This window comes from Castor canadensis, chromosome 6 (assembly GCF_047511655.1).
Source record: "Castor canadensis chromosome 6, mCasCan1.hap1v2, whole genome shotgun sequence".
Lineage (NCBI taxonomy): Eukaryota > Metazoa > Chordata > Mammalia > Rodentia > Castoridae > Castor > Castor canadensis.
Genome location: NC_133391.1, coordinates 41,149,764 through 41,173,984, shown reverse-complemented (window position 1 = coordinate 41,173,984; position 24,221 = coordinate 41,149,764). Strand labels below are relative to the sequence as shown.

Sequence of the window (24,221 nt, the reverse complement as noted above, 5' to 3'; positions counted from 1 at the left end):
AGCAATCATGACTTCTCGTGACTTCGAGGGATGGAATGACATGGGCTTGGGAGTGGGGACCTTGTGGGAGGGTGACGGGAAGTCTGAGCTGGAGCAGGAGGGTGAGGAAGAAGAAGAGGAATGATGGTCCAGGGTGGGTCTGTAGTCCCCACCCGTCACCAAATCCACATCCTCTTGGGGCCTGGAGACCCCCATGGGGTTCAGAATGGAACCCTGGGCTTACTCCCAACCTCTGGTGCCCATCGTTGGTGGGATTTCCATGGGTGCCTTTCCTAGGGGTATATCAGCCTTGAACCTGACTCTGGGAGCCCAAGGAAACGAGTGTCCAGCTCAGTGTCCTGCTGTCATTGAGGGCAAGGTCAGGTCCAAGTGGAGCGTGAGAGCGCGAGCCCTAGGGAAGACTCTCAGACAGAGGATCTTTAAGGGACAGATCTCAGATGGGAATTTAAAAAATCGAGAACAGCCGGCTGCCAGGGGCTCACGCCTGTAATCCTAGCCACTCAGGAGGCAGAGATCAGGAGGATCACAGTTTTAAGCCACCTGGGCAAATAGTTCCCAAGACCCTATCTTGAAAAACCCATCACAAAAAAGGACTGGTGGAGTGGGTCAAGATGTAGGCCCTGGGGCTGGGATGTAGCTTGGTGGTACAGCGCTTGCCTAGCATGTGTGAGGCCCTGGGTTCGATCCCAGCACCAAAAAAAAAAAAAAAAAAAAAAAAAAAAGATGTAGGCCCTGAGTTTAAATCCCAGTACTGCAAAAAAATAGAAAAGAAAAAAAGCGAGATCAGCTTAGATTCTGCCTGCTTTCTTCCTGGGGCTGGGGCTCCCCACAGCCTCTGCACCTAAGGCACACATTTTCCTCTCCATGTGGAAAGCGAGCACCCAGGCCCAAGCCTGGGGCAGAGCCAGGCCTGGAAGCCATGAGCCCAAGCCCAGGAGCTGGCCCAGGGCTGGTGGCTTAGGTGGGCCGAGGGAGGCCTCAGCCCCAGTGCAGGGCTGCAGACAAGCCCTGCAGGCTGCCCCTCAGCCCTGGCTCAGCAAGTGGGAGCCAGTGATTCTGAGTCCCTGAAACATGAATGACTCATGCTGGGTGACTCTGCTCCCAGGTCCAGCCCACATTCCCAGGACTTTGTTCTGACCAGCCTGAGCCTGGCCTTAAAGGGCCAGCTCCTCCGAGTAGGCACCTCACCCTCCTCTCTGATCTTGACGCCTGGTAGAATTGCTCCCAGGTTCCAGCTATGGATGAAGAGCTTGACATCTATGGTCTGGGGCGTGAGTCAAGCAGTAGGTCAGCTGCCTAGCAACCAAGGCCCTGAGTTCAAACCCCAGTACAGCCAAAAAAAAGAAAAAGAGCTTGAGCTCCTGCAGGACTTGGGGTTTACCCAATCACTTACTACTATGAGGGACCCCTTTCAAAGCAACTTCACCCAGGGCCTCACAGCAGACTCCCTTCTAAACATTATCAGCCAGGCTGCTGGGCCCTCCACCAGCCCCCCTGAATTCTTTCCCCCTCTATCATCTCCCCATTCAGCTCTGGCCCTATTTCAGTATTGATTAATTTTTTTAATTTATTTTATTTATATATTTTTTGAGACAGGGTAGGATGGAACTTACAATCCTGCTGCCTCAGCCTCCCAACTGCTGGGATTATAGACGTGCACCATCACACCTGCTACAGCATCGGTTGATTATTCAATTCCTTTGACTCTTGGGTCAGGAGAGTTTTAGACAGTCTTAGTCACATTTGTGTCCTATTCAGGCTCGCAGGAGCCCAGGTTTCAAACCAATCCTGTCCTGTGTTGGCTTCCTGCTGCTGCCAGATGCCCAAGCAATGTCTTTAGTCCCCACACGCCACCCAGTGGACACTCAGCAAATGAAAGCAGGTCCTGAAATCAGAGAGGGGGATGAGGCCTGCTGCCTTCTAAGTTAACAGAGTCCCACATCCTCTGTGAAACATTGCTCCTTCATCTTCATCTTTTTTTTTTTTTTTTTTGCAGTACTGGGGTTTGAACTCAGGGTCTACTACACCTTGAGCCACTCCACCAGCCCTTTTTTTGTGAAGGATTTTTTCAAGATAGGGTCTCAAGAAGTATTTGCCTTGGCTGGCTTTGAACCATGATCTTCCTGATCTCTGCCTCCTGAGTAGATAGGATTACAGGCGTGAGCCACCAGCACCTCCATCATCTAATTGCAACCAAAACTGGCCAGCTGTTAAAACTTACAGAGGCCGGAGTGTGGCTTAGTGGAAAAGCACTTGCCCACCATGCAGGAGGACCTGGGTTTGATCCCTAGCACTGGGAAAAAAAAAAAAAAAAAGTGAAACAAATAGCAAAGCAAAGCTTCTTATAGAGGTTTAAAAAGGTCTGTGCTCCCTTCCAGCACCACTTTTTCCTCCTCCCCCCAGTATTTAATCAATGCTCTAAGCACAGCCCTAGTGGTTTGGATTTAAGGTTTTGTCTACTGCTAAGATGCAAATCTTCTGGGAAGGGAGTCTTCCGTGGAGTTAGATTTTGTTCTATCAGATCTTTTTTTTTTTTTTTTTGGAGGTGGCCCTATACTAATGTTTGAACTCAGGGCCTTGTACTTGCTAGGCAGGTGCTCTACCCCTTCAGCCACGCCCCCAGCCCTTGTTGCCTTTAGTTATTTTTGAGATAGGGTCTTCCTTTATGCCCTGCTGGCCTGGATGTGCTCTTCCTATTTGGGCTTCCCCATGGAGCAGGGGATGAAAGTTGCACCACTGTGCCCAGCCATTGTTTGAGATGAGGTCTCATGAACTTTTTCCCTGGCCTGGCCTTGAACTGTGATCCTCCTGCCCTCAGCTAAGATTATGGGCATGAGGCACCAGTGCCCAGCCACTGACTACTATTCATGTTCTTAGTGACCCAGGACAAACTTTCACCAAACAGGTTAGACTACAGGTTGTAGCCTTGGGGTTGACAGCGACCATTGGCCTTTGAGGGGTGTTGTCCCTGGGATCCCTGACCCTAATCAACCAGGCCAACTGGGCCCAGACAAGCCCAGACTTGCTTTGACCTCATTTCTAAAGGCTATGAGCCAGTTGTGTGGACTTCCAGGTCCTCACTGTCACTCTGTCCTCACCTCCTGCTCCTCATAGTCCCAGTACAGGCTGAAGCCCAGGCCCTAGAAAATACAGGAAGAGACAGGGAGCATGTCATTCCTGCCATGTCACAGCCCTGCTTCCTCCTTTCTCTGGGCTCTGGGCCCCTGTCTAGTTCTAGTTGCCTGGTCCTGGTGTGAGTACTCTCCAGGGCCTGGGTGGAGTAGGGTAGCGATATGTCCTCATCAAGCCTATGGTGCTCAGTGCCAAGTCCTGCCTGGTGCATGTGCTCAGTCCATGTTGAATGAAGGCACCTACGGGTCTTCATTCTCATCTTCCATGCAAAAGTGTCTCCTGATTCTCCTCCTTGTCCCACCCCTCCCAGAGACAATGGGACAAACACAGATTTTGGTAATGAGCTACCCACAGCCTGGAGGGAAGGGTTCCAAAGTGAAAGAGCCATTTTGTGCTCAGACCTCCATGCTGGCCCATGGAAAAGGAGGCCTCAGGGCCCATGCCGCCAGTCCTGGCCCATGCTCGACATTACCAGCCCTGGAAATGAAGGCAGAAGAGAGGAGAACTTTGAAAGCAAACTTTAGGAGAGAGAGGGGGGCTGGGACTGGGAGGGATCCCCTTTGGTTGGCTTATGTTCAATCTGCAGCCAAGCGTGTGGTTAGTGCTGGATCTCCAAAGAGGGCTACTCAAAACCATCTTTGAGATACAATAAGAAAATCAAACCTCCATTTGTATTTATTTTTATGTAATCCTTTCAAAATTTTCTATATGCTATAGCATGTATTAGTCTAGTAAAATATGAATGTAAGTTACAATAAAAGGATATACATATATTATGGATGCATCATCGAAAAGTTTTAGGCCAGGCATGGTAGCTTATATCTGTAATCCCCGCTACGCCATTCTTCATCTATCTACCCACTCACCCGATATCCATTTTGTTGTGGTGATCTCTGAGTCAGTGTCCCTATCTCCAAGTTGTGACATGTTTCAAAAGTCCTTTCACCACTCCACTTCAGGTTTTTGTTTGTTTGTTTGTTTGTTTTTGTGGTACTGGGGCTTGAAATTAGGGCCTACTCCATCAGCCCTTTCTTTGTGATGGGTTTTTTTGAGATAGGGTCTCGTGAACTATTTGCCTGGGCTGGCTTTGAACTGTGATCCTCCTGATCTCTGCCTCCTGAGTAGCTGGAATTACAGGGGTGAGCCACTGGTACTTGGCTCCATTTCAGTTTTTGTCACACTGACCCTAAACCAAGGCCCTGCTGGTGGAGTGACTCAAGAGGTAAGAGAACCTGCCTAGCAAGTGTGAGGCCCTGAGTTCAAACCTCAGTGCTGCCAAAAAAAAAAAAATTTTTGAGGCCAGCCTGGGCTATATAAGGAGTTCAAGACCAGCCTGGGTTGCATGGCAAGACCCTGTCTCAAAAAAACAAGCCACTAACTACAAAAGATGGAACTGCAGTACAGTTGATACGGTATGAGCCTCTGGAAGGGGCCCAGAAATTTAGACAGGATGCTGCCGGCAAGCCGAGGCACTGGAGAGCACTTGGATCAAGCACAGTAATCCCAGCTACTCCAGGGGATGACATCAGAGGATTGCGGTTGGAGGCAAGCCTGGATGAAAAAGTTAGCCCCCATCTCAACCAATAAAAAACTGGATGAAAAAAAAAAAAACCAGCTAATAGGCACTCAACAAATTGCCCGGGTCAGGCTCCAGCGGCTCACGCCTGTAATCTTAGGAGATCAGGAGAATCAAGCTTCAAGGCCAGCCTGGCAAATAGTTCAGGAGAACCCCATCTCCAAAATAACCAGAGCAAAATGGACTGAAGGCATGGCTCAAGTGGTAGAGGCCTACTTTGCACCATGACTGGCCTCAATGTTTTTCTTTTTTTTTCTTCCTTCCTTCCTTCCTCCCTCCCTCTGTCTCTCCCTCCCTCCTTCCTTTTTTCTCTCTTTCACACTGGGGCTTGAACTCAAGGCCTTCACCTTGAGCCACTCCACCAGCCCTTTTTTTGTAAAGGGTTTTTTCAAGATAGGGTCTCATGAACTATTTGTCCAGGCTGACTTTGAACCATGATCCTCCTGATCTCTGCCTCCTGAGTAGCTAGGATTACAGGTGTGAGCACCAGTGCCCGGCCCATATGCAGATTCTGACAACGGTGGTTTGCTGGCTGGTGGGTGACTTAGCAGAGCTGAGGCTCCCAGGTTCTTGGTTGAGGGGCTGACTGGGATTGAAATGTGAACGTGTTTCATTTGCTGAGCTCTGTGCCCTCCCTGGGGCCTCGACTCTTCTCTTGTCTTTCTTCAGCTGGGTGGGTGAAGGTGTGAGGAAAGTGCGGCCCTCCCTGAAGCAGAAACCATAGCACAGCACCATGTCCTGCCAGGTCCCTTCATTCTATTTCAGGCCGTACGCCGCACAGCATCACCACCAGTGGCAGGGGAATCCCTGTTAAAACCTCCCTCCTCTTTCCAGTCTCTCACTATGTCTCCTCCTGAGCCTGCTGAGCCTGTGCCATCTCCTTTTCAGCCCGGGCACGCCAACCCCAGGGGGAACCAGCCCATCAACCTGAACCATTATGCCACCAAGAAGAGTGTGGCTGAGAGCATGCTGGACGTGGCGCTCTTCATGTCCAACGCCACGCGGCTGAAAGCGGTGCTGGAGCAGGGGCCGACCGCTCAGTACTACACCACCCTCATCACCCTCATCAGCATCTCTCTGCTCCTGCAGGTGGCCATCGGGATCCTCCTGGTGGTCATTGGTGAGAAGCCCGGGCCTGGAGTCAGGCCTTCTGCTTTGGCGCCCCCTGCTGGGGGGAACGGTCCCTGCATTTGCTCATGCCACCTTCTCAGACCTAGCGTCTGCCCCTGGTACTTGCCAGTGTACTGCGAGGGCACCACCTGTCCTATCTCCCAGCATCCCATAGGGGGCACACTGAATGACAGCTGCTGAGTGACTGTTCACTAACTTGCGGTAGTGTTCCTTCTAGCTTTTTTTCTTTTTCTTTTCTTTTTTGTGAGCACTCATTCCCGCCCTTGGAAGAACCCATTAAAGGCTGGCAGAGTGGCTCAAGTGGTAGAGCGCCTGCTTAGCAAGAATGAAGCCCTGAGTTCAAACTCCAGTACCGCTAAGGAAAAAAAAAAAAAAAAAGGATAAGATTCAGTTAAGCTCCCGACCCCCCGATTCCATGAAGTGCCCCGTGCACTTATAAGGAGGCCCAAAAGGCATTTCAGCCCCCAGTCTACCACCTCAAGGATGTCTGCCACATGGGTCTCTAAAGCCAGATTCTCTCTAAACCACTGGCTGTGGGGAGGGGCGCTCCAGGCTGTGATCCCACGCTGACCTTCCCTCCCCCTCCTTGCTCCACAGCACGGCTGAACCTGAATGAGGTAGAAAGTCAGTGGCGGCTAAACCAGCTCAACAATGCTGCCACCACTTTGGTCTTCATCACTGTGGTCATCAACATTTTCATCACAGCCTTTGGGCACATAAGACAGGATTCTTGGCTGCTAGGGCCTCAAGGAATCCTCTCTGAACACAGCCAGGTGAGGGGGGGAGGAGGGACCCCGACCCAGGGGCTCCCCAGCAGGCCCTTCTGTCTCTGGAAGAGGGGTTTCCCTTACCAAGCCGAATCAGGCCTATAGGCCTGGGCAAGGGTACTCTTGAGCTGGCACTGGAGGGCTGTGCTAGCCCCTTGCTCTGTCACTGGTGACTCTTCAGTTCTTAAGTGCAGCTTTTGTCACAGCCTGGGATGGGGAGGGTGGCAATGTGGTTAGTGGTTGGCTCTGCCACTCTGGCACGAGAACAGTGGCATTGTCCAGCAGTCCTTCCTACTCAGATTATGGTCCAGGGGCCACCTGGGAAGTGGCTGAAAATGCACACACCAGGCCACTCCAGAGCTGCTGAATCACACCGCATTTTAGTAAGACAGCCAGTGGATCGTGTGTATGTCCAGTGTGAGGAGCGCTAGGCCACCCTGTCCTCTTCATGGCCTCTTGTCTGCTTCCCCTACAGGTGCTGGGCCTGTAACTGCATCTGCCTTCATCCTCCCTGATATGCCAGGCCCCAGAGAGCTTCTAAAAGGGCTTCTACCCACGCACCTGAATTAAGACTTGATATCTTAGTGGTCGGAGTGATTCCATCTTGGTCTGGAGTCCTACGCTCAGACTTGGGCACTGCCAACCTGTCCCGACGTGGCAGGACCTCCTGAGCCTAAGGCGGGTCTGCTCAGGTCAAGTCTGCCCAGCCTGAGAACTCTGGCTCTGTCTCCACCCCTTTCTTTCCCTCTGCTCCTGGCTGTGGCTCTCCCTTTCTGTAAAATTCAATGCTTTCTATCCATAAAGGGCTCTGCGAATCCACTGAGTCAGTCTCGCTGTCTGCAGTCCTGAAGGATCCGGATGCCGGATCCCAGAAAGAACTTGCTACCTGTTCCACCAATTGCAGATTACTCCTTCTGGACTGATGCAAACACACACAGCCTTTTCATCAGGCATGAGGCCCTGAGTTCAAACTCTAGTAGTGGAAAAGAAAAAAAAAACCTACTATAAACTTATACTAGCTTTCACATTAACAGTGTCTCTTGGATGTATATTTAAAGAACACAAATTTTGTATATTTGCCCAGGCTGAATATAACAACAAAGATCAATTTGCACCTGTCAAGCACCCTACAGGACATCCCTAGCTCAAGAAATGATCTTTTCTTTCTTTTTTTCTTTCCCTCCCTCCCTTCTTTCCTTTTCTTTCCCTTTCCCTCTTTCCTTCTTTTTCTCTCTTCCTTCCTTCCTTCCTCCCTCCCTCCTTCCTTCCTTCCTTTCTTCCTTCTGAGGGCTGGGGAGAGAATCCAGGGCCTCACACATGCTAGGCAAGTGCTCTTGCCACTGAGCTACACTCTTGCCCCAACTGCTCTTTTGGAATAAGCCATATCATCATTCTGACTGTAGCTAGCCTTATTTTTATTTTTGAATCAGGATCTTGCTATGTAGCCTAGGCTGGCCTGAAACTCTCGATCCTCCTGGGTGCTGAAATTACAGGCACAGCCAGCATGACCAGCCCTAGTCTCCCTTCTTCATCCAGGGTGTTTACAGCTTTTCCCAGCCAAAACTGCCAACCTCCATTAACCTACTAAACAGCAAACACTTAGCGTACTGAGACTGTGAGATCCCCAGACAGGACACTGCTGTGTCCTTCCTGAATAAACTGCAGCACAGAGAAGGCTGCCCACCACCACAGGCACGAAGCTGGCAGTAAGGGTGGAAGGTGGTGCAGCAGGATCCTTGGCACACTCATCAGAGACCGGACAGCTGAAGGACAGAGATGATCCCTGGGCCCCTCAGCCCAGCCCTCTTCCACCATGAATGGGCAACAGGAAAACACAAGAGTCATCTGTTTTCTAAGAAGATGCTGTATTTACTGCACTCCCTTCCCCCACCCCACCCACGACAATCCCCAACAGAGTAGGAGCCAGGCCCTTCCCCTTAAGGCAGATGGTGAGGAGGTAACAGTCACAAACACAAGGCACTGGCCCCAAGGATAGGGGAAGGGGGCAGGCAGGACAGGAAGGCTGGCCGGGCTCTTAGTTGTCAGAAGTGCAGCAGGAGGGCTGCTGGGACTTATTCCAGCCTTCTAGTACAATGCCAGTGATGGGCAGCCCTAGAAAGAGACCTGGCACCCTGTCTGGTCAGTCCCAGCCCCAGCTGACTTCCTATGAGCCCTTTCCAGAGGGCCTAAGCAGGGACCAGAAAAGGCCACAGCCCAGGAGCATGTACAGCACTCATAAGCCACAGCCTACTAACTGCACGCCTGACTTCCTGATTGCTTAGCGCAATGGGCTCCTCTCATCCACACGCCGAGCTTATGCCCCTGGTGCCCGCAGTCACTGACATGCACACAGTTCCAAATGCCATGATCTGGACTGTCACAGCATGGAGCTGGGGCTCGTTGAGTGGCTTCCTGCACCTCCACAAGCCCTTCCTCACTGCAGGGAGGCCTGTGCTCACCTCTCTTCATAGACTTCAAGTCCTCACCCCCGCATCCAATGCACCATTGGTAAATTCACCAGCAGCAGTAGGAAAATCCCCAGCCACAAAAGCACCTGAGGATTATTAGTGCAAGATAAGTATGTATCATCAGGTGACAAAGGGTGGCCACGGACTGCCAAGGCAGAGGGCCGCCTTCCCTGAAACTGCTCACTTCTTGTTTCCTCTTGTCCCTGCACTCCTCCGCTTGGGGAAGGTACCTCACCTCTCACCCTGCCCCCTGTCCTAGGGGCTGAGGTTCCACCCACACCTCTTCCTCTTTGTCCCCTCAGGGCCAGGTGGCTGGGGCTCCCCCTGCCGGAGGTCAGGTCCACAGCAGGGCTAGGACTCAAGTTTCCACTTCCTTTTCACTCCTCTCTGCTCAATCCCCATACCCTGTCCTCATCTAAGCAAAGGTGACAGACTAGGTCCTTTTCCTCTTTGCTCGTTTTTTCATTCTCTGTCCAGAGGCTTTACCTCAGAGGCGACCCCAGAGGGGAAAGAAAGGCGTCTCTCAACCTTCTTTCACCTTGCCAGTTTTGTACTGCCCATATGCAGAATCCATCTTCCAACCCCCCTGTCGCAGCAGGAAGATGGCGCCAGTTCTATGGTTCCAGTCTGAAGTGAGCACCATCTGGAGGGGTCAGGTTAATGCCCTAATGAGAAGCCAGCTGTTTGGTGGCTACCGAAGTGATGTGCGCATGTTTGGAAGGCACGAGTCTGGGCTAGAACTACTCCACAGAGGGCCAGTGCCTCAGGAAGGGACACAGCTCCTCACAAGAGTGGGTCTGAGGCCTGCAGATGGGGACACTTCCTCAATGCATGAATTCACCTCTCTCATAGTCAACAGTAGTTTTGGGTCTCTGTTAAAAAAAATTAACTCCCCAATAAAATATGTCCAGTTCATGGTCAATACTCCCTGTGGGGAGGAGCACAGGGTGTGGAGGGGGGGGACGGCAGAATGCACCTTGGTGGACAAGGCTAGTAATGCTCAAGTAGGTCTCTCCTTCCTTGACCTTGCTGCCCCGTCCTTCTCTGGAGCGAGTGGCAGAGGAGCCTGGGCACCTGCCTCTGCCCCGGTGAAGGGGGTAATTAGTGCCGAGGCCTCCGGGGGCCAGTCATCTCTCTGCTCCCCTGCCCTCCCCTCCTTCAGCAGCGAGCAGGGCGCCAAGAGCTAGTGGAGGAGCTGTAAGTGATGGTCCAGCAGCTGCCCTGGGATCATGGCATCTTCACTTGACGGCGGTTCCACATGCCACGCTTGGAATGGAAGTGGTGGAAGAAGTTTCTGAGAGACAGACGCTCTACTTCTAGGCCTGCCTGGAGGATCCTGGAGGAGGGAGAGCAGCATGAGCCATGGGAAGCACACACAGCAATGGGGGTGTGGGGGGAGCAGTCAGGCACTGAGGAGCCAACTCTGCCACATCTGCGTCAGATGCTGCCTTCCTTCCTCTGCTCACCAGCCGCAGGCCAGAGGAAGTAGCGGGTAGTGGAAAGGGTGCAGGTGCTGAACAGCCAGTCTGGGTTGGAATCCCAGCTCTGTGAAGGGTAAGTCACGTCATCTGTGACAGCCTGCTCCCTGTCGCTAGAAAGAGGCCAGCATCTCATACATTTGTGTGTGTGTGTGTCTGTACACACACTCCCAGCCTGTCTACTCTTCACCTCCACCTGCAACACAGATACGCACAGAGATGTGCGTTTACTGTGCTCGGTGCCAAGTGCTCAGTACCTGCAGTGCAGCTACAGCGGACACACTGTCATATCTGATGGAGGCAGACAGCTGGAGCCACTCGCAGGCTCCCTCCCTCCCTCCCTCCCTTCCTTCCTTTCTTCCTTCTTTCCTTCCTTGTCTCCCTTCCTTCCTCCCATTATTTTTTAAGTGCTGGGGATGAAGCCTACGGTCTCACACACAAGGCAAGCACTCTGCCACTGGGCCACACTCCAGCCCCCTGTCCTTTTCTATATACGCAGTCCATGGGGCCCCGCTCACAGGGGTCCTGCACTTCTGGCAGAGCTGCAAGTAGTTGGAGTTGGAAGCAGGTTCTCTGTCCTTGGACCTCGAAGCATAACGTTTGGGGACGAGGCTGGCGGTCTGCATCAAAGCACACAGACCAGCATGAAGACCAAGGGCGGCAGTGCCCGATCCACTGGCTCCCCTCAGCTTTGGGATCTGCTTTGATCTAGCTTTCTGAGACTGCAGTTATCTGCTATAAGCTCCCCGATCTTCCTACCTTCCCCTCTAATTCTCCCAGTATTGTCATCTTCCTTGTCTTTCTTCCCTCTAGGAGAAAATCATAAACAGGCCTGTTTTTTAGGCCTCTGATGCTTTAAGGGGAGAAATTTGGGCCAAGCAATTATTCTTCCTGACTCAGTTTTCTCCTCTGAACATGAAGAAAATTACACCTAACTCACAGAGGTTTGGGGAGGAACAAATGAGATCATGTATGTGAATCATCTGCCTAGTACAGGCACCCAGCGGTTGGTGGCTGTATCTTGTCCTATCTCTCAGGAAGAAGTGTATATCTTCCTTGTTTAAGGTCACCTGTCCACCTCCTCTAGACACTCTTCCAGTACTTATACCCTTTCTTTCCCCTCTCTCCTCTGTCCCTCCCTTTCTCTTGGCTGCAAACGTCTTGAAAGGGGCGAATCTCATGCACAGGCAGGGAGAAACTTCCTTACCACCCACAGGTTCCTCTCTCCCCTGCAAGCCGGTGTCACTGCATGATCTCGCTCCCTGCCAGAATACTCTCTCCTGGCCCACCTGCCAAGTCTGCAACTCATACCACATTCTCTTATGTTCCCCTTCTTCCCTGAGGCCATCACCTCTTCCCCCAAACTCCTTGCCCCCTGGTTTCCAGGGACCCAGAACCTCCTGGATATCGTGTTGCTCTTAGTGTTCCATGCTGTCTCTTTAGCTGGTTCCAAGTCGTTCCTGACCTTTGGCCTGTGTCTCTCTTATCTATTCACCACAGCTGCAGCCTCAGCCTCCAGGCAGCTGTGATGGGCAGGAGAACTGGTCCTGGCTGGGAGGACACACTCATCTTTGCAGGGCGCCTTGCCTGGTGTCAAGAACATTATCATTTACATTTGCACAGCCCCACAGTTTCTGCTTTTCCTCTGACAGTCGAGTGACCACTGATTGTCACACCAGCACTGTGACACAGAGTGAGAGTGCCATCCCCCTCTACAGGATGTGTAAACAGAGTGTCAGTGAGGTGAGTCATCAGGGAGCTTCCCAGAGCTCAGTACTCTTACCCTGTGCCTGGGAATCTGCTGCCGAGGGGCACAGCTTGGGTCATCTAGCCCTGTTCCCTCCCCAGACCCCTTATGGGATGGAACACCAGCGGATCCTTCAGAGGCCCTTCTATCCCCATCACCTGTCCAGCAGCTCCCAGTCTTCCCCGCCCCAGCGGTCCCGGAACTCCTTGGTGTTCATGCCCCCGATCCTGTCCAGGTCTGACTTGTAGATGCCGAGCAGCCCAAACCCATTCACCTCCCAGTAACCTGTGAACAGACAAGATGCTCCACTGAGATGAAGGCTTCTGGGCTGTGCTCCTACAAGCTCTTCTAAAAAGATGGAGGGTGGGGAGACTGAGGCTGAAAACTGTCTCAGCTGATCAAGTCCCTGGCCTGTGTAGGGGGAGCCAATGTTCAGGACATAGCACATGCACAGTGACCACAGGCTGATGACAGTCCTACACTTAGGACCCAACAGCCCCTCAAGGCAGCTGTGTGCCAGTTTACGGGTCACTTCTCTCTCCCCAGGCAGGGAACCTCTTTCCACCTCCTTTCCACCTGTGTCCTCACACAGGCACAGCATCTGGTGCCTAGTGCGTGCTTCATAAAGGTTTGATGAGCATGTGCTGGGGAAGATGGGCAGGAAGTGACACTGCTGTGCTTGCTTCTGGGGACTTCTCTGGTGGACTGTCCAGAGGCCCAGGGGCCACAAGAGGGCAAGGCAAGGAAGGAGGATGTAGATACTCGTAGACATGACTATTTTCGGTTCTGGGGTTAAAAATCAAGGCCGGAAAGGTCTCTCTTCTTTTCTAGTCTGGGGCAGGGCTCACCCTCAGGCCACTGGGGAGTGGCCCCACAATGCAGCCTCATCACCATGGGGGCAAAGGCCATCTTGCCCTCCACACAATGTTTCCGAATGGTATCGATGACTCCAGCTGGGAAGTGGATGTGGAGGTCACAGAGGAAGATGATGCTGTGCGGGTCCTGGGGACAGAAAGGGCAAGGTCAGTGGAACAGCCAGACTAGGGCTGGGAGGCCAGGCCATGCTTCTAGGGGAACCCTACTGACAACTTACACAGAACTAACTGTTGGTGGATTTCCTCAGCAAGCACTGAGCACGCAAGCAGAGGTCTTACCACCACACAGTGGATTAGACTCCACCCCAACTTCTTATGAACTCCGAGGACCCTGGACAGTTGGGCAAAAGCTCTACTGTCATTTGCTTAGTCTCACTCTTGTGCTGCCCCTGAGCATAGCACAGAGGATGCTCCTTGCTGTGGCTTGAAAGTGTCTCCCATAGGTCCATGTGTTAAAGCCTTGGTTCCCAGCCTGTGGCACTATTGGAAGTGCTGGAACCTTTAGGCCTAATGGGAGACAGTTAGGTAATCTGGACTTGGCCTAGAAGGGGATATTGAAACCCCAGCCCCTTTCTCTTTCTTTTGCTTCCCAGTCACTATCAGGTGAGCAGTTTCCTCTGTTGTGTGGTCCTCACCATGGTGTGCTGCCTCCCACAGATCCAAAGGACATGGGGCCAAATGACCATGGACTGAAATCATAAACCAAAATTAACCCTTCCTCCCTTTAATTTGATTGTCTCAGGTAATTGCAGTAACAGTAAGTTCCCATGTCTCTATTCCTTTCCCTGCTGAGGAGCTGGCTACCTCGCACATCCCAAATGTCTCTCTACCTTACAACCAGTCACTAATCATATCTCCCAAGCCCTATCCAGGCTGATTACCTTCACCAGATCTATGCCAGCCTGAAGTCCGGCTGAGCGCTCAAAGTTTCCACTTAGCTTCATATACTGATAGCTGTAGAAAGGAGAAAGGAGGAGCTGAGTGTCAGGACTCAGCTCCAGGGGTCTCTGGGACAAGGTGGCAGGCACAGAATAGAGACAACGGGTACTCTTGAGATAGGGTTTGGGGCAGGGGGGTCCTCCAGAAAAAGCTGAAGACTGGGAATCAGGAAAGCTGGAGGGGACTTCTGGCTCCACTCTGGACCCAGTATTCTTAGGACTTCAGAAGGAGGCATCCAGTCAGGGGTCTCCTCACCTCCTCAGCCTGGATCTCTTTAGAGCCGTCTCAACATCCATGTCCTCACTGCTATAGTCTGTGATGATGATGTTCAAGTGAGGGTCGCCAGTGACCTGGAACAGGTTCTCCATGTCTCTGATGAATTGCTGCACCCAGCGTGCCTGGTTCTTCACTATCCCAGTAGGCCAGGCAGGGAGAAAGAATGAGAGGTAAGGCAAAGGTGACCATCTCCAATCTCAGCTCCGACACAGACCAGGCAGGAACCCCATCAGACTTCTGCTTGGGGACAATGAAACTATGGGAGCCATGCGCAGTGCTGCACAGAGACCCATGGGAGGAGAAGAGCTGCTGAGTTACAGGGCCTCCTTGGCTGGCTCCTGCACCCCCTCCTGTGCAGGGCCTAGGAGAAGGCTGTGAGGTGGGGCTCACCAAAGCTCTCTCATAGCAACCCTGGCCGGCTCTAACAATCAAATCTGCTATCTGTCCATCTTCTTATCATCCCATGCCATTGTTACACATCTGTCTACTGTGTGTCTTCTCTTCAGATTATAAAGACCATTCTGGAGCTAGGGATGTGGCTTGTGGTAGAGCACCTGCCTAACATGCATGAGGCCCTGCATTTGATCCCCAGCACTGTGAAAAATACAAATAAAAGGCATTCTATATAGTACCTTCTCTGAATCATTTCTCCAGCAATAACCCCAACCAATGATCATATCTAACCCTGAAGTCTGGCCTGCGAGTCAGATCTATTGTTAACTACAGCCTCTACTAGCCATGCACCCTTAAACTTGTTCCTTTTCTTCTGTGGCCTTCATTCCTCAACTGTAAAGTAGCATCCTTCACAAGTTGTTAGGAGACCAAACCATAGAAAACAGGCCTGGGTGCTTGTGATGGTTATTAGGACCTCCACCTTTCTAGGGCTTACCAGGCACGATGAAGTGGACCACAGCTCGGTGGTTCCAGGAGAAACCCTGGGGCCAGCACAGCTTGGGCTCTGGATCTCGGGCATTCAGGACTCGCCTCCGATTGTGAGGACTCCAGATTAGGCCCTGCATATTCCGGCCCTCTGACTCCTCCCCACCAGCTGGATCGATGCCCTGCCAGTTTCGTGTGGACACGTATTCAGAGAGCCGAACCAGGCGCTGGCCTTGCTCCAGCAATTCAAGCTCCAAGAGGTATCGACCCCCACGCAGATGGTCCTGGCGCTTCTCCACATTCACAACACGCTGTAGCTGGTACCTCCTACAGCAGAAGGAAGAGAGGCCTGAGTAATTCCTTCCACAGTGAGGGTAGCAATGATGTAGTAAAAACCTGCAGGGCCAGTTGTTAAGAGACCCTGGTATTTGTCCCAGCTTTGCCATGGGCTAGCTGCAGGGACTTAGGCAAGATGCACAGCTTCCTTAGGGCTCCCTACCTCCATGGTTTTTTTTTTGTTTTGTTTTTTATTGTTTTATTATTCATATGTGCATACAATGCTTGGGTCATTTCTCCCCCTCTCCCCCACCTTCATGTTTAAAAGCTGTGATGATCTGTAGGTCTTTGATAGCTCTAAGATTCTAAGTATACAAGGTGAATAAGAGGGGTCACAGTGAAGAGGTTCCTGAGAAATCAACCCTTGTTAATAAACCAGCCCTGTTCAAATTAATAGTCCATAAGGCAGAATGGGTGATTGGATAAACGCTGACTGGGTGACTCAGCATCATTAGTCATTGGAAAAAGGCAAGTCAGAATCACAGACAGCAGGACACTGGTGTAAAAACAGACACACAGACCAATGGTACAGAATAGAGGATCATATACGAAGCCAGGTATTTACAGCATGCTGACTTTCAACAAACCCAGCAAGAACATACATTGGATAAAGGAAGTCTGTTCATCAAGGGTGCTGCGAAAACTGGAATGCACACGCGAATAAAAGTAGATCCCTCTCTCTCCACGTAGAAAAATCAACTCAAAACGGATCAAAAACTAAAACATAAGACGTGAAACTATGACTTAGTAGAAGAAAACACAGAGCTAATGCTTCAGGACACTGACCTGGGCAAAGATTTTGGATCTGACCCTAAAGGTATAGGCAGCAAACCAAAGATCCACAAATAGGATTACATCAGACTACAACGATTCTACACAGTAGAAGAAACAACACAGTGGACAGCCACCTACAGAACGGGAGAAAATATCTGCAAACTGTTCATCTAATGAAAGATTAATCTCCAGAATATGTAACGCAACAGAGCTCAACAGAAAAGAAGTCTGGTTTCAAATTCACAAATGACCTCAACAGATTTTTTTTTTTTCTTTGAGGCAGGATCTTTTCTATATAGCTCAGGCTCGCCTCAAACTCACAATCCTCCTGCCTCAGCCTCCTGAGTGCTGGGATTATAGCTGTGTGCCACCACCACTCCCAGATTCTGAGTAGACATTTCCTAAAATAGGATATACAGGGCTGGGATGTAGCTCGGTGGTACAGCGCTTGCCTAGCATGCGTGAGGCCCTGGGTTCGATCCCAGCACCAAAAAAGAAAAGACAAAAAAAAAAAAAAAACCTCTCCCTAAAATAGGATATACAGAACAGCAAGCCAGGCCTAGAACAGTCCAGTGTAGGCTACACAGTGAGACCCTATCTCAATCAATTAATAAACAAATAAATGAGGATACACAAATGACCAAGCATATGAAAAAACGTTCAACATCACTAATCACCAAGGAAATGCAAATCAAAATGACATTATTTCACCCCAGTAAGAATGACTATTGTCAAAAAGACCAAAATAAAAATAAAAAATCCCATTGGTGGGAATGTAAATTAGTACTGCTATTGAAGAAAACAGTACGGCGGTTCCTCAAAAACCAAACAAACAAAAACAAACCCCTCGAACTAGAACTACTATATGATCCTGCTATCTAACTACCGGGTGTATATCCAAAAGAAATGACATCAGTACATTAAAGACACCTGTACTCCATGTTCACTGCAGCTCTAGTCACAACAGCCAGGATATCAGGTCAATAGAAGTGTTCACCAATGGATGAACAGATAAAGACAATGTGGTGTATATGTACAATGGAATATTATTCAGTCATAAAAGAATAAAATTCTGTCATTTGCAGGAACATGGGTGAACTGAACGACGCTGTGTTATGTGAAACAAGGTAGGCAGAGACAGCCAACTAACTATTGCGTGTTCTCACATATATGTGAAGCTAAAAAGTTGATCTTGCAGAAGCAGAGTAGAATAGTGGCTATCAGAAGCTGGGATGAGTGTGGAAAGGGAGGGATGGAGAAGAAGGCATGGAGAACAGCCAGGAGGAAGATTAACAACTAATACTCCATAGTGCAGTAGGATAACCATGGTGGAAATAATTATTTCAAAATAGTTGAAAGGATTATAAATGATCCCAATGCAAAGAAATGACAAACGTCTGAGGTACTGGGTATGTCAATTTCCCTGATTTGATCATTGCATATTGTACACATGTATTGTTATGTCACACTGTACCCCACAAACACGCATAATTACCATGTGTCAATTACAAATAAAAATATGGCTGGGATGGACCTCAGAAGTAGAGTATATGTTTGGGATACACAAGGTCCTGGGTTCAATTCTTAGCACCACAGAAAAAATCATACATACATACATAAAAATAAAATAAAACAGCCATGCATGGTGGAACAAGTCTGTAGTCCCAGCTACTCCAGGCAACACGTTCCAGACAAGCCTCCACAACATAGTGAAACCTTGTTGAGAGAGAGAGACAGAGATAGAGAGGAAGAGTGGGAAAGAGGGAGAGAGGGAGGGTGAAAGAAAGTGAAGTTAACACTGTATCTTTCCACCTGAGGGCTCTGGAAGTCAAGCAACACACTGTGCACATACTTTTCTTTCTTTAATTTCTCCAGTGTCTCCCTACGTAGTCCAGGCTGGTCTCAGCTCCCCCAGTGCTGGGGTTTTGTGTGTGGGCCACCAACCCCAGCTGTAAATAAAATTTTGGGGAGAGGGGAGGAGTACTGGGATTTGAACTCAGGGCTTGCTTGAGCCATACCTCCACACCCTCCCCCCCTTTTTTGAGACAAGGTCTCACTATGTAGCCCAGTCTGGTCTGGAATTCCAGATCCTCCTGCCTCAGCCTCTCTAGTTTTGGGATTACAGGCACGTGCCACCACACCTGGCTAATGTGAATATAATTGTACTCTAAAGTACTGAAGTTAACGGTACATGGATTTTATCTCAAAAAAATAATTGATTTATTGAATGAATGAATGAGCAAACAAAGAACTCTAGCCATGCCTCATGCCCTGATTTTCTAACCCACATCAAAAGTCTTGACTTGTATTTTCAGTCTGTTTTGCTTGCCTCTTTAAATGCTCCTTCCCTGAGGGGTGGGTGGAGGGGGACCCAAATGTTCCAAGCCCTGCCAGTCCTCAGTGTGTGTGGGGCCAGGCACCTGATGCTGGAACAAAGATCTGATTGGTACAGACGATGGCCAGAGCAGGGCCAGCCAGGCCCAGGGGCCTGGGGTGGCAGTAAAGGTCTGCTGCAGGGGACCCTGCTACCAGCCCCCAGGTCTGTGCCCTCTAGGCCAGCTGTTCCCCAGCCCCTGGCCCCAGGAGAGCCCTTTACCTTACCCCCGGCTCCTCTGGTTGAGCTTCTTCAGGAAGACCCGCGTGACCTCCAGGGCCTCCTGCTCGGAAAGCAGCAGGTTGCCGGATGTGTTACAGTTCAGGTCAATCCAGTCAGTCCTCAGGGCTTGGAAGTCCAGATTCCGGGCACTGAAGGTCTGGTCCCAGTTTACCACTGGGTCAAACACAGGCACATATTCAAACATCTCACTCATGTCCTCAACCTCCACGTCTTCTTCCCCACCTTCCTCTCCCTCCACTTGTCCTTTCTGGCCTGCAGCCACCACTTCTTCTTCCTCCCCTTGCCAGTCCTTTTCGGGGTCCTCAGGCCCCATCCTATCACCCCTTCTCTGCTCTGCAATGTAGGACTCTACTTGATTCAGCCACTGGGACTGCTCTAGAGTCTTTCTAGGGCTGTCACCAGTGGGCCTGGGCCTTTGAATGTGAGGCAGGTTCCCTGCCCGGTGTCCCCCAATCCCCTTATCAGAATGAGGTAAGTGGTGGCTGGGCTCAGGGCTGAATTTTCTCTTCCTCTTCTCTGGCTGCTGGACTGGGATATCACTGGTCCTCACTGGGAGCAGAGATGTGGCATTCTGTTTGGAAAGGGGGGCCAGCAGTGGGCCCCCTCGCAGCCGCGCCAGGAGCCTCCGCAGGCTTCGCGGAAGGTAGTCAGTAACATTCCGCCCAGGGGTGGTGGAGGTAGGTTTTTCCTCTCGGGTCCTTGTGTCCTGGTCTTGGGAGGCAGGGGTCTCCTCTGCCACTTCTTCATACTGGGATTCTTCTAAAAGGTCTTCCTCAAAACCTGTTGTTAATTACCATTCCTCATGTCAGGACTTTTCAATCTTTCCCAGCAAGAGATACAAGAGAACAGGTGATCATATGTGTGACACCCCAAGGGGTTCCAGGTGGGGACTGAATCCCAAACTCTTGTCACTTACTGTGTGACCTCAAGCAAGTTTTTCTACTTCAATTAACCTGTTTCATTACCTACAATAAAGGCTATAAAGAAACCCATCTCTCAGAGGGTTCTGGTGAAGACTGAGTGATTTAAAGTATATAAAGTGCTTAGGAGATGTCTGGCACCGTTTAAGAACCCAACAAGTGGACCTAGTAATTCCCTGATCTGTCATGAAGAAAGTCACAGGAAGACAGAGCTGTTCCACTGAAGACTTCCCCATGGCGTGCCCCTCCAGCAGCCCACGTGAGCTTCTCAAGGCTAATCTTGTCCCTAGCATGCTATAAAAAGTGTGGTATTTTAGGCCTGTAATCCCAGCTACTCAGGAGGTAGAGATTGGGAGGATCACAGCTAGAGGCCAGCCCAGGCAAAAAGTTAGCAAGACCCTATCTCAACAAAAAAGCTGAGCTTGGTGGCTTGCACCTGTCATTCCAGCTGCACGGGAGGTGCAAGTAGGAGGATGGAGGTTTAGGCTGGCCTGGACAAAAAAAACATGACATCCTTCCTGGAAATAACTAAAGCAAAAAGGGCTGGGAGTGTGGCTCAAGTGGTAGAGTGCCCGCCTAGCAAGTATGAGGCCATGAGTTCAAATCCAGTACTGTCCCCAAAAGAGAAGGTGTGCTTTTTGTATACAGACCTGATATGGAAGGTGAGGGAGCTGCTCTCTGCTCCCCTGAGGGATGGGTGGCTGTGGTTTAGATGCTAAGTGACTGGGGGAGGGATAGGGATGCATGGTTTGAAAATCCCCCAGAAGCCAACTGAGGTGACCCCTCCCAGCCTGATGGGAAGCCTCAGCTGTCACTCTGTACCTGGCTGCTCCGGCCTCTGCTTCTCCGGCTGGTCCATCTTGATGTACTCCTGGAAGCTGACCCTGCAGGAGGAAGGGACATGAGGATGGGTGTCAGCTGCCCTGCAGGCTCAGCCTGAGCTTGAGTGGAAGAAGGAAGTGTGTGTGTGTGTGTGTGTGTGTGTGTGTGTGTGTGTGTGTTGGCAAGGGTGGGTGGGTGTGAGTGTGTGTGTGTGTACACACTTGTGCGCATGCATGTATGTGTACAGTGCCCAGGAAAAGAAGCACTCCGTAGGCTGGGAGGGCACCTGTGGCCACTCCAGTACAGGCAGTTCTGGCTCCTGCAGAACTCCCCGGAAGGCCATCTTTGTCCATTCAGTGTCACCCACCTGTCCTGGTAGTAGGCATTTTCCTGGTAGAAGCACTTATTATGGGTCTCCATGTGGCTCAGGCGGGTATAGTCATTGGGATAAACAAAGGAGAGATGAACCTGGATGTGGAGGACACAGAAGCAGATGTAAGAGGGCTGTCCTGGTGAGGAACCACCTCGGTTAAGCCTGCCCCTGGCTGGCACCATGGAGGGCATCAAGGGACCTGCCTAGGGGGAGGGCAGGGCTGCTTTGGGCACTGAATGAAATACTTGGTTACACAGACCAAGGTTCCATTCTTCTTGTCATGCTCTCTAGGCCAAGCAACCTGGAGTCAGGCTCCCTGATCCACATCACCTCATCTTCTGTTCTAGCTGACACCCTTCCACTGACATCAAGACCTCCTCCTCCTCCTTCTGCCATCTGGTCCTCTCCTGCTTCCTCCGAACCTTTACCCACTACTTCCCACAGCCCTGGCACCACTCCCCTTATTGACTACACTGCTTCCTTTGCCACCTTAAACATAGCTTGAGGTCACTGCTACCAAAAAGCTTCTCAATTACACCCCACCCATTCTCTGGCCTGGTGATGACTCCTGACCACTTCCTTCCTGCCTCCAGCCTTGTCTCTAGATCTGGACAGATCATTTCGTTCTGCCTCTCCAGCCTCCACCTGGCTACAGTTCTTCTAAAGCTAACCACATCTCATAGTGCATTTCACCCTAGTGGCTTGGTTGGCCACCTGGTGGCAGGACAGGATTGTGTGACCCTTGGAGTAGAGTTGCTGGGCAGAGTTGGTGTGTGTGTGTGTATAGCACCCATTTGCAGGCTTTGTGGAACAGTCCACCTAGGTTAGTCCATTCAGGAATGCAGCCCAAGGACCTTTGAGGCCACCTTGTCTGCTGGGGTGGGCCGTGGGGAACACAAGGGGTCAGTTTTGAACCTCCCATCCCAGTCACAGGCAGCAATCCCTGCCCCAGTCCTGCCTACCCCCCAGGCCCAAGACTTACAAAGCGGAGGCCCTGGTAGCGCTGCAGAGGAAGCCCATCCACCAGGTAGCTGGGTTTGTAGGGACAGTCAGGCAGAACATGGCGGAGGCGGGACTTGGGGATCAGAGGCACTGAGAATGGGAAGGGAAGCGGATTGCAGGGGCTGATGAGAGCATAAGTGGATCTGGCTTAGGCCCACGAAGGCTCCTGACTGAGAACAAGGGCTAACATTGCCTATCCTGAGCCACCTTTTGTATTCACTAATGGCAGATGCCGTCAGAGTCCATGCCCATTGGCTGAGGCTGGCACCACTCTTCAGAGAGCACCTTGGGGGCAGAGGACTCAGGACACACAAGTACAGCATGACTTTGGAAGCACTGTACAGGTTTGTCCTTAATAAGGTCTAGAGGCTTCCAAGAGGTCCCAAGACTCCACCCTAGTAGATTTCCTTCCAAGGATCTGTAAGGCCCCTCTTCTTTCAGTTTCTACCCTCCCTTCCAACCTCCCTCCCTGGAAGGTAGGGAGCACTGTCATCTTTTTTATTTATTTATTTTTTTTTTGCAGTACGGGGGCTTGAACTCAGGGCCTACACCTTGAGACACTCCGCCAGCCCTTTTTCTGTAATGGTTTTTTTTCAAGATAGGGTCTTGAGAACTGTTTGCTCAGGCTGGCTTCGAACTGTGATCCTCCGGATCGCTGCCTCCTGAGTAGATAGGACTACAGGCATGAACCACTGGTGCCTGGCCACTGTCGTCTTTTAAAATATGAACACTGGCCTGGGGATGTGGCTGAGTGGCAGAGCACACACTTAGCACTTAGTGTCGGGGTTGGTCAACTCACTGAATGACAAGACTTGGAGTCCACTAAGAGACTCTGATATTTGTGGTGGGGGAGGGGAGCATGGGGACTTCCAGGTTCTAATTCTGCTTCTTGTCCGCTCCATAATGATTTGGAGAAGCGTATGATTGGATGAATATGTTTCTAGATGCATGTTATACTTTATACTACAAGGGGGGAAAAGATTACGTGACTTATGGGATGTTGTGGTAGAGATAACAAGTTTCCGAGTCTTCTCCATCAACATGGAGGGAACTGGCAGTGTGCTGTCCCCAGACAGGGTGACGAGTACATAGTCAAGGGCTCACCTTGAAAGAGGGTGTCCCGAGGGTCAGGCCGCAGCATGTCGGCGGGTGGCTGTTCATCCCTGGGAAGAGAGTCGGAGGCGCCCACGTGGCTGGCTGCTGTCTGCGGGATGTGGCCCACCTCGTCCATCCTCAGGGTGGTCTCATCTGGGTCCATTGAGGAAAGAGCAGAGGAAGTTGTGACTTCTGGAAGGTTCCTAATTTGCTGCCTTTGACAGACAGGGAGGGGACTCAGACTTCTGTATTCCAGGGGCATATTCTAAGCTGTGCCCAGTCCCGCCCCTCTAGCCCGCCCCCCATAACTTGTGACTTCTGCAATCTGTCTCCCAGCCCATGGTTAGCCTGCCTCACAATTTTGCATACATTGGAAAAGATATCTCTTCCTCATGGTGCTTTACTGCTATCTGGGGCTGGTGGAGTGGCTCAAGTGGTAAGAGCACCTGCCTAGCAAGGTTCAAAACCCCAGTACCACACAAAAAAAAGATGTCTTACTGCTATCTGAAGAAATTTATATTCTATCATTATATTTAATTTTACTTAAACAGTACCTATAAAGTACTTACTTTTTCTTTTTGGCAGTCCTGGGGAATAAAACCAGAGCTTCATACATGCTAGGCAACTGTTCTATCACTAAGCTACATGCCCAGCCTCCATGTATCATTCTAAGTACCTCACAAATACTAATCAATTTAACCTTCAAAACTACCATATAACTAATGCATAGGCTGACTATCTCTTATCCAAAATGTTTGAGACCAGAAGTGTTTCAGATTTCAGATGGTTTTTTTTGTTTTGTTTTGTTTTGTTTTTTGGGATATCTGCACAGTTTAAACCAAAAAAATCCATCAGGTGTTCAACAAGTTTTGGATTTCAGAGCAATTCAGATTTTGGATTTCAGATGAGGAAAGCTCAATTGGTACTATTACTCCTATTTTATAGTCTTTGGCATAGAGATCACAGCTATCTGCCTAAGGTCACACAACTGGTAAGTGGGAAAGCCAAGTTCAA

General features: G+C 50.6%; 2 protein-coding genes across 2 annotated transcripts in view; one reads left to right on the top strand and one right to left on the bottom strand.

The window, feature by feature from the left end:
- Ninj2 (ninjurin 2) overlaps positions 1-6,602 on the top strand; it is a 39,724-nt gene extending 33,122 nt beyond the window's left edge. Inside the window, 3 exon segments of the mRNA XM_074076331.1 lie at positions 5,597-5,828; positions 6,437-6,550; positions 6,553-6,602. Of these exon segments, the coding sequence (XP_073932432.1) occupies positions 5,597-5,828; positions 6,437-6,550; positions 6,553-6,602 (396 nt within the window).
- Positions 6,603-8,454: 1,852 nt separating this feature from the next.
- Positions 8,455-24,221, bottom strand: part of B4galnt3 (beta-1,4-N-acetyl-galactosaminyltransferase 3) — a 91,354-nt gene continuing 75,587 nt past the window's right edge. The window contains exons 10-20 of the mRNA XM_020176684.2: positions 23,217-23,360; positions 22,093-22,202; positions 21,105-21,205; positions 20,738-20,799; positions 18,980-19,775; positions 15,279-15,595; positions 14,369-14,522; positions 14,056-14,128; positions 13,148-13,301; positions 12,458-12,584; positions 8,455-10,410 (exon numbers count right to left, since the gene is read on the bottom strand). Of these exons, the coding sequence (XP_020032273.2) occupies positions 10,302-10,410; positions 12,458-12,584; positions 13,148-13,301; positions 14,056-14,128; positions 14,369-14,522; positions 15,279-15,595; positions 18,980-19,775; positions 20,738-20,799; positions 21,105-21,205; positions 22,093-22,202; positions 23,217-23,360 (2,147 nt within the window). The 3' untranslated portion in view covers positions 8,455-10,301. The remainder of the gene's footprint in view (positions 10,411-12,457; positions 12,585-13,147; positions 13,302-14,055; positions 14,129-14,368; positions 14,523-15,278; positions 15,596-18,979; positions 19,776-20,737; positions 20,800-21,104; positions 21,206-22,092; positions 22,203-23,216; positions 23,361-24,221) is intronic.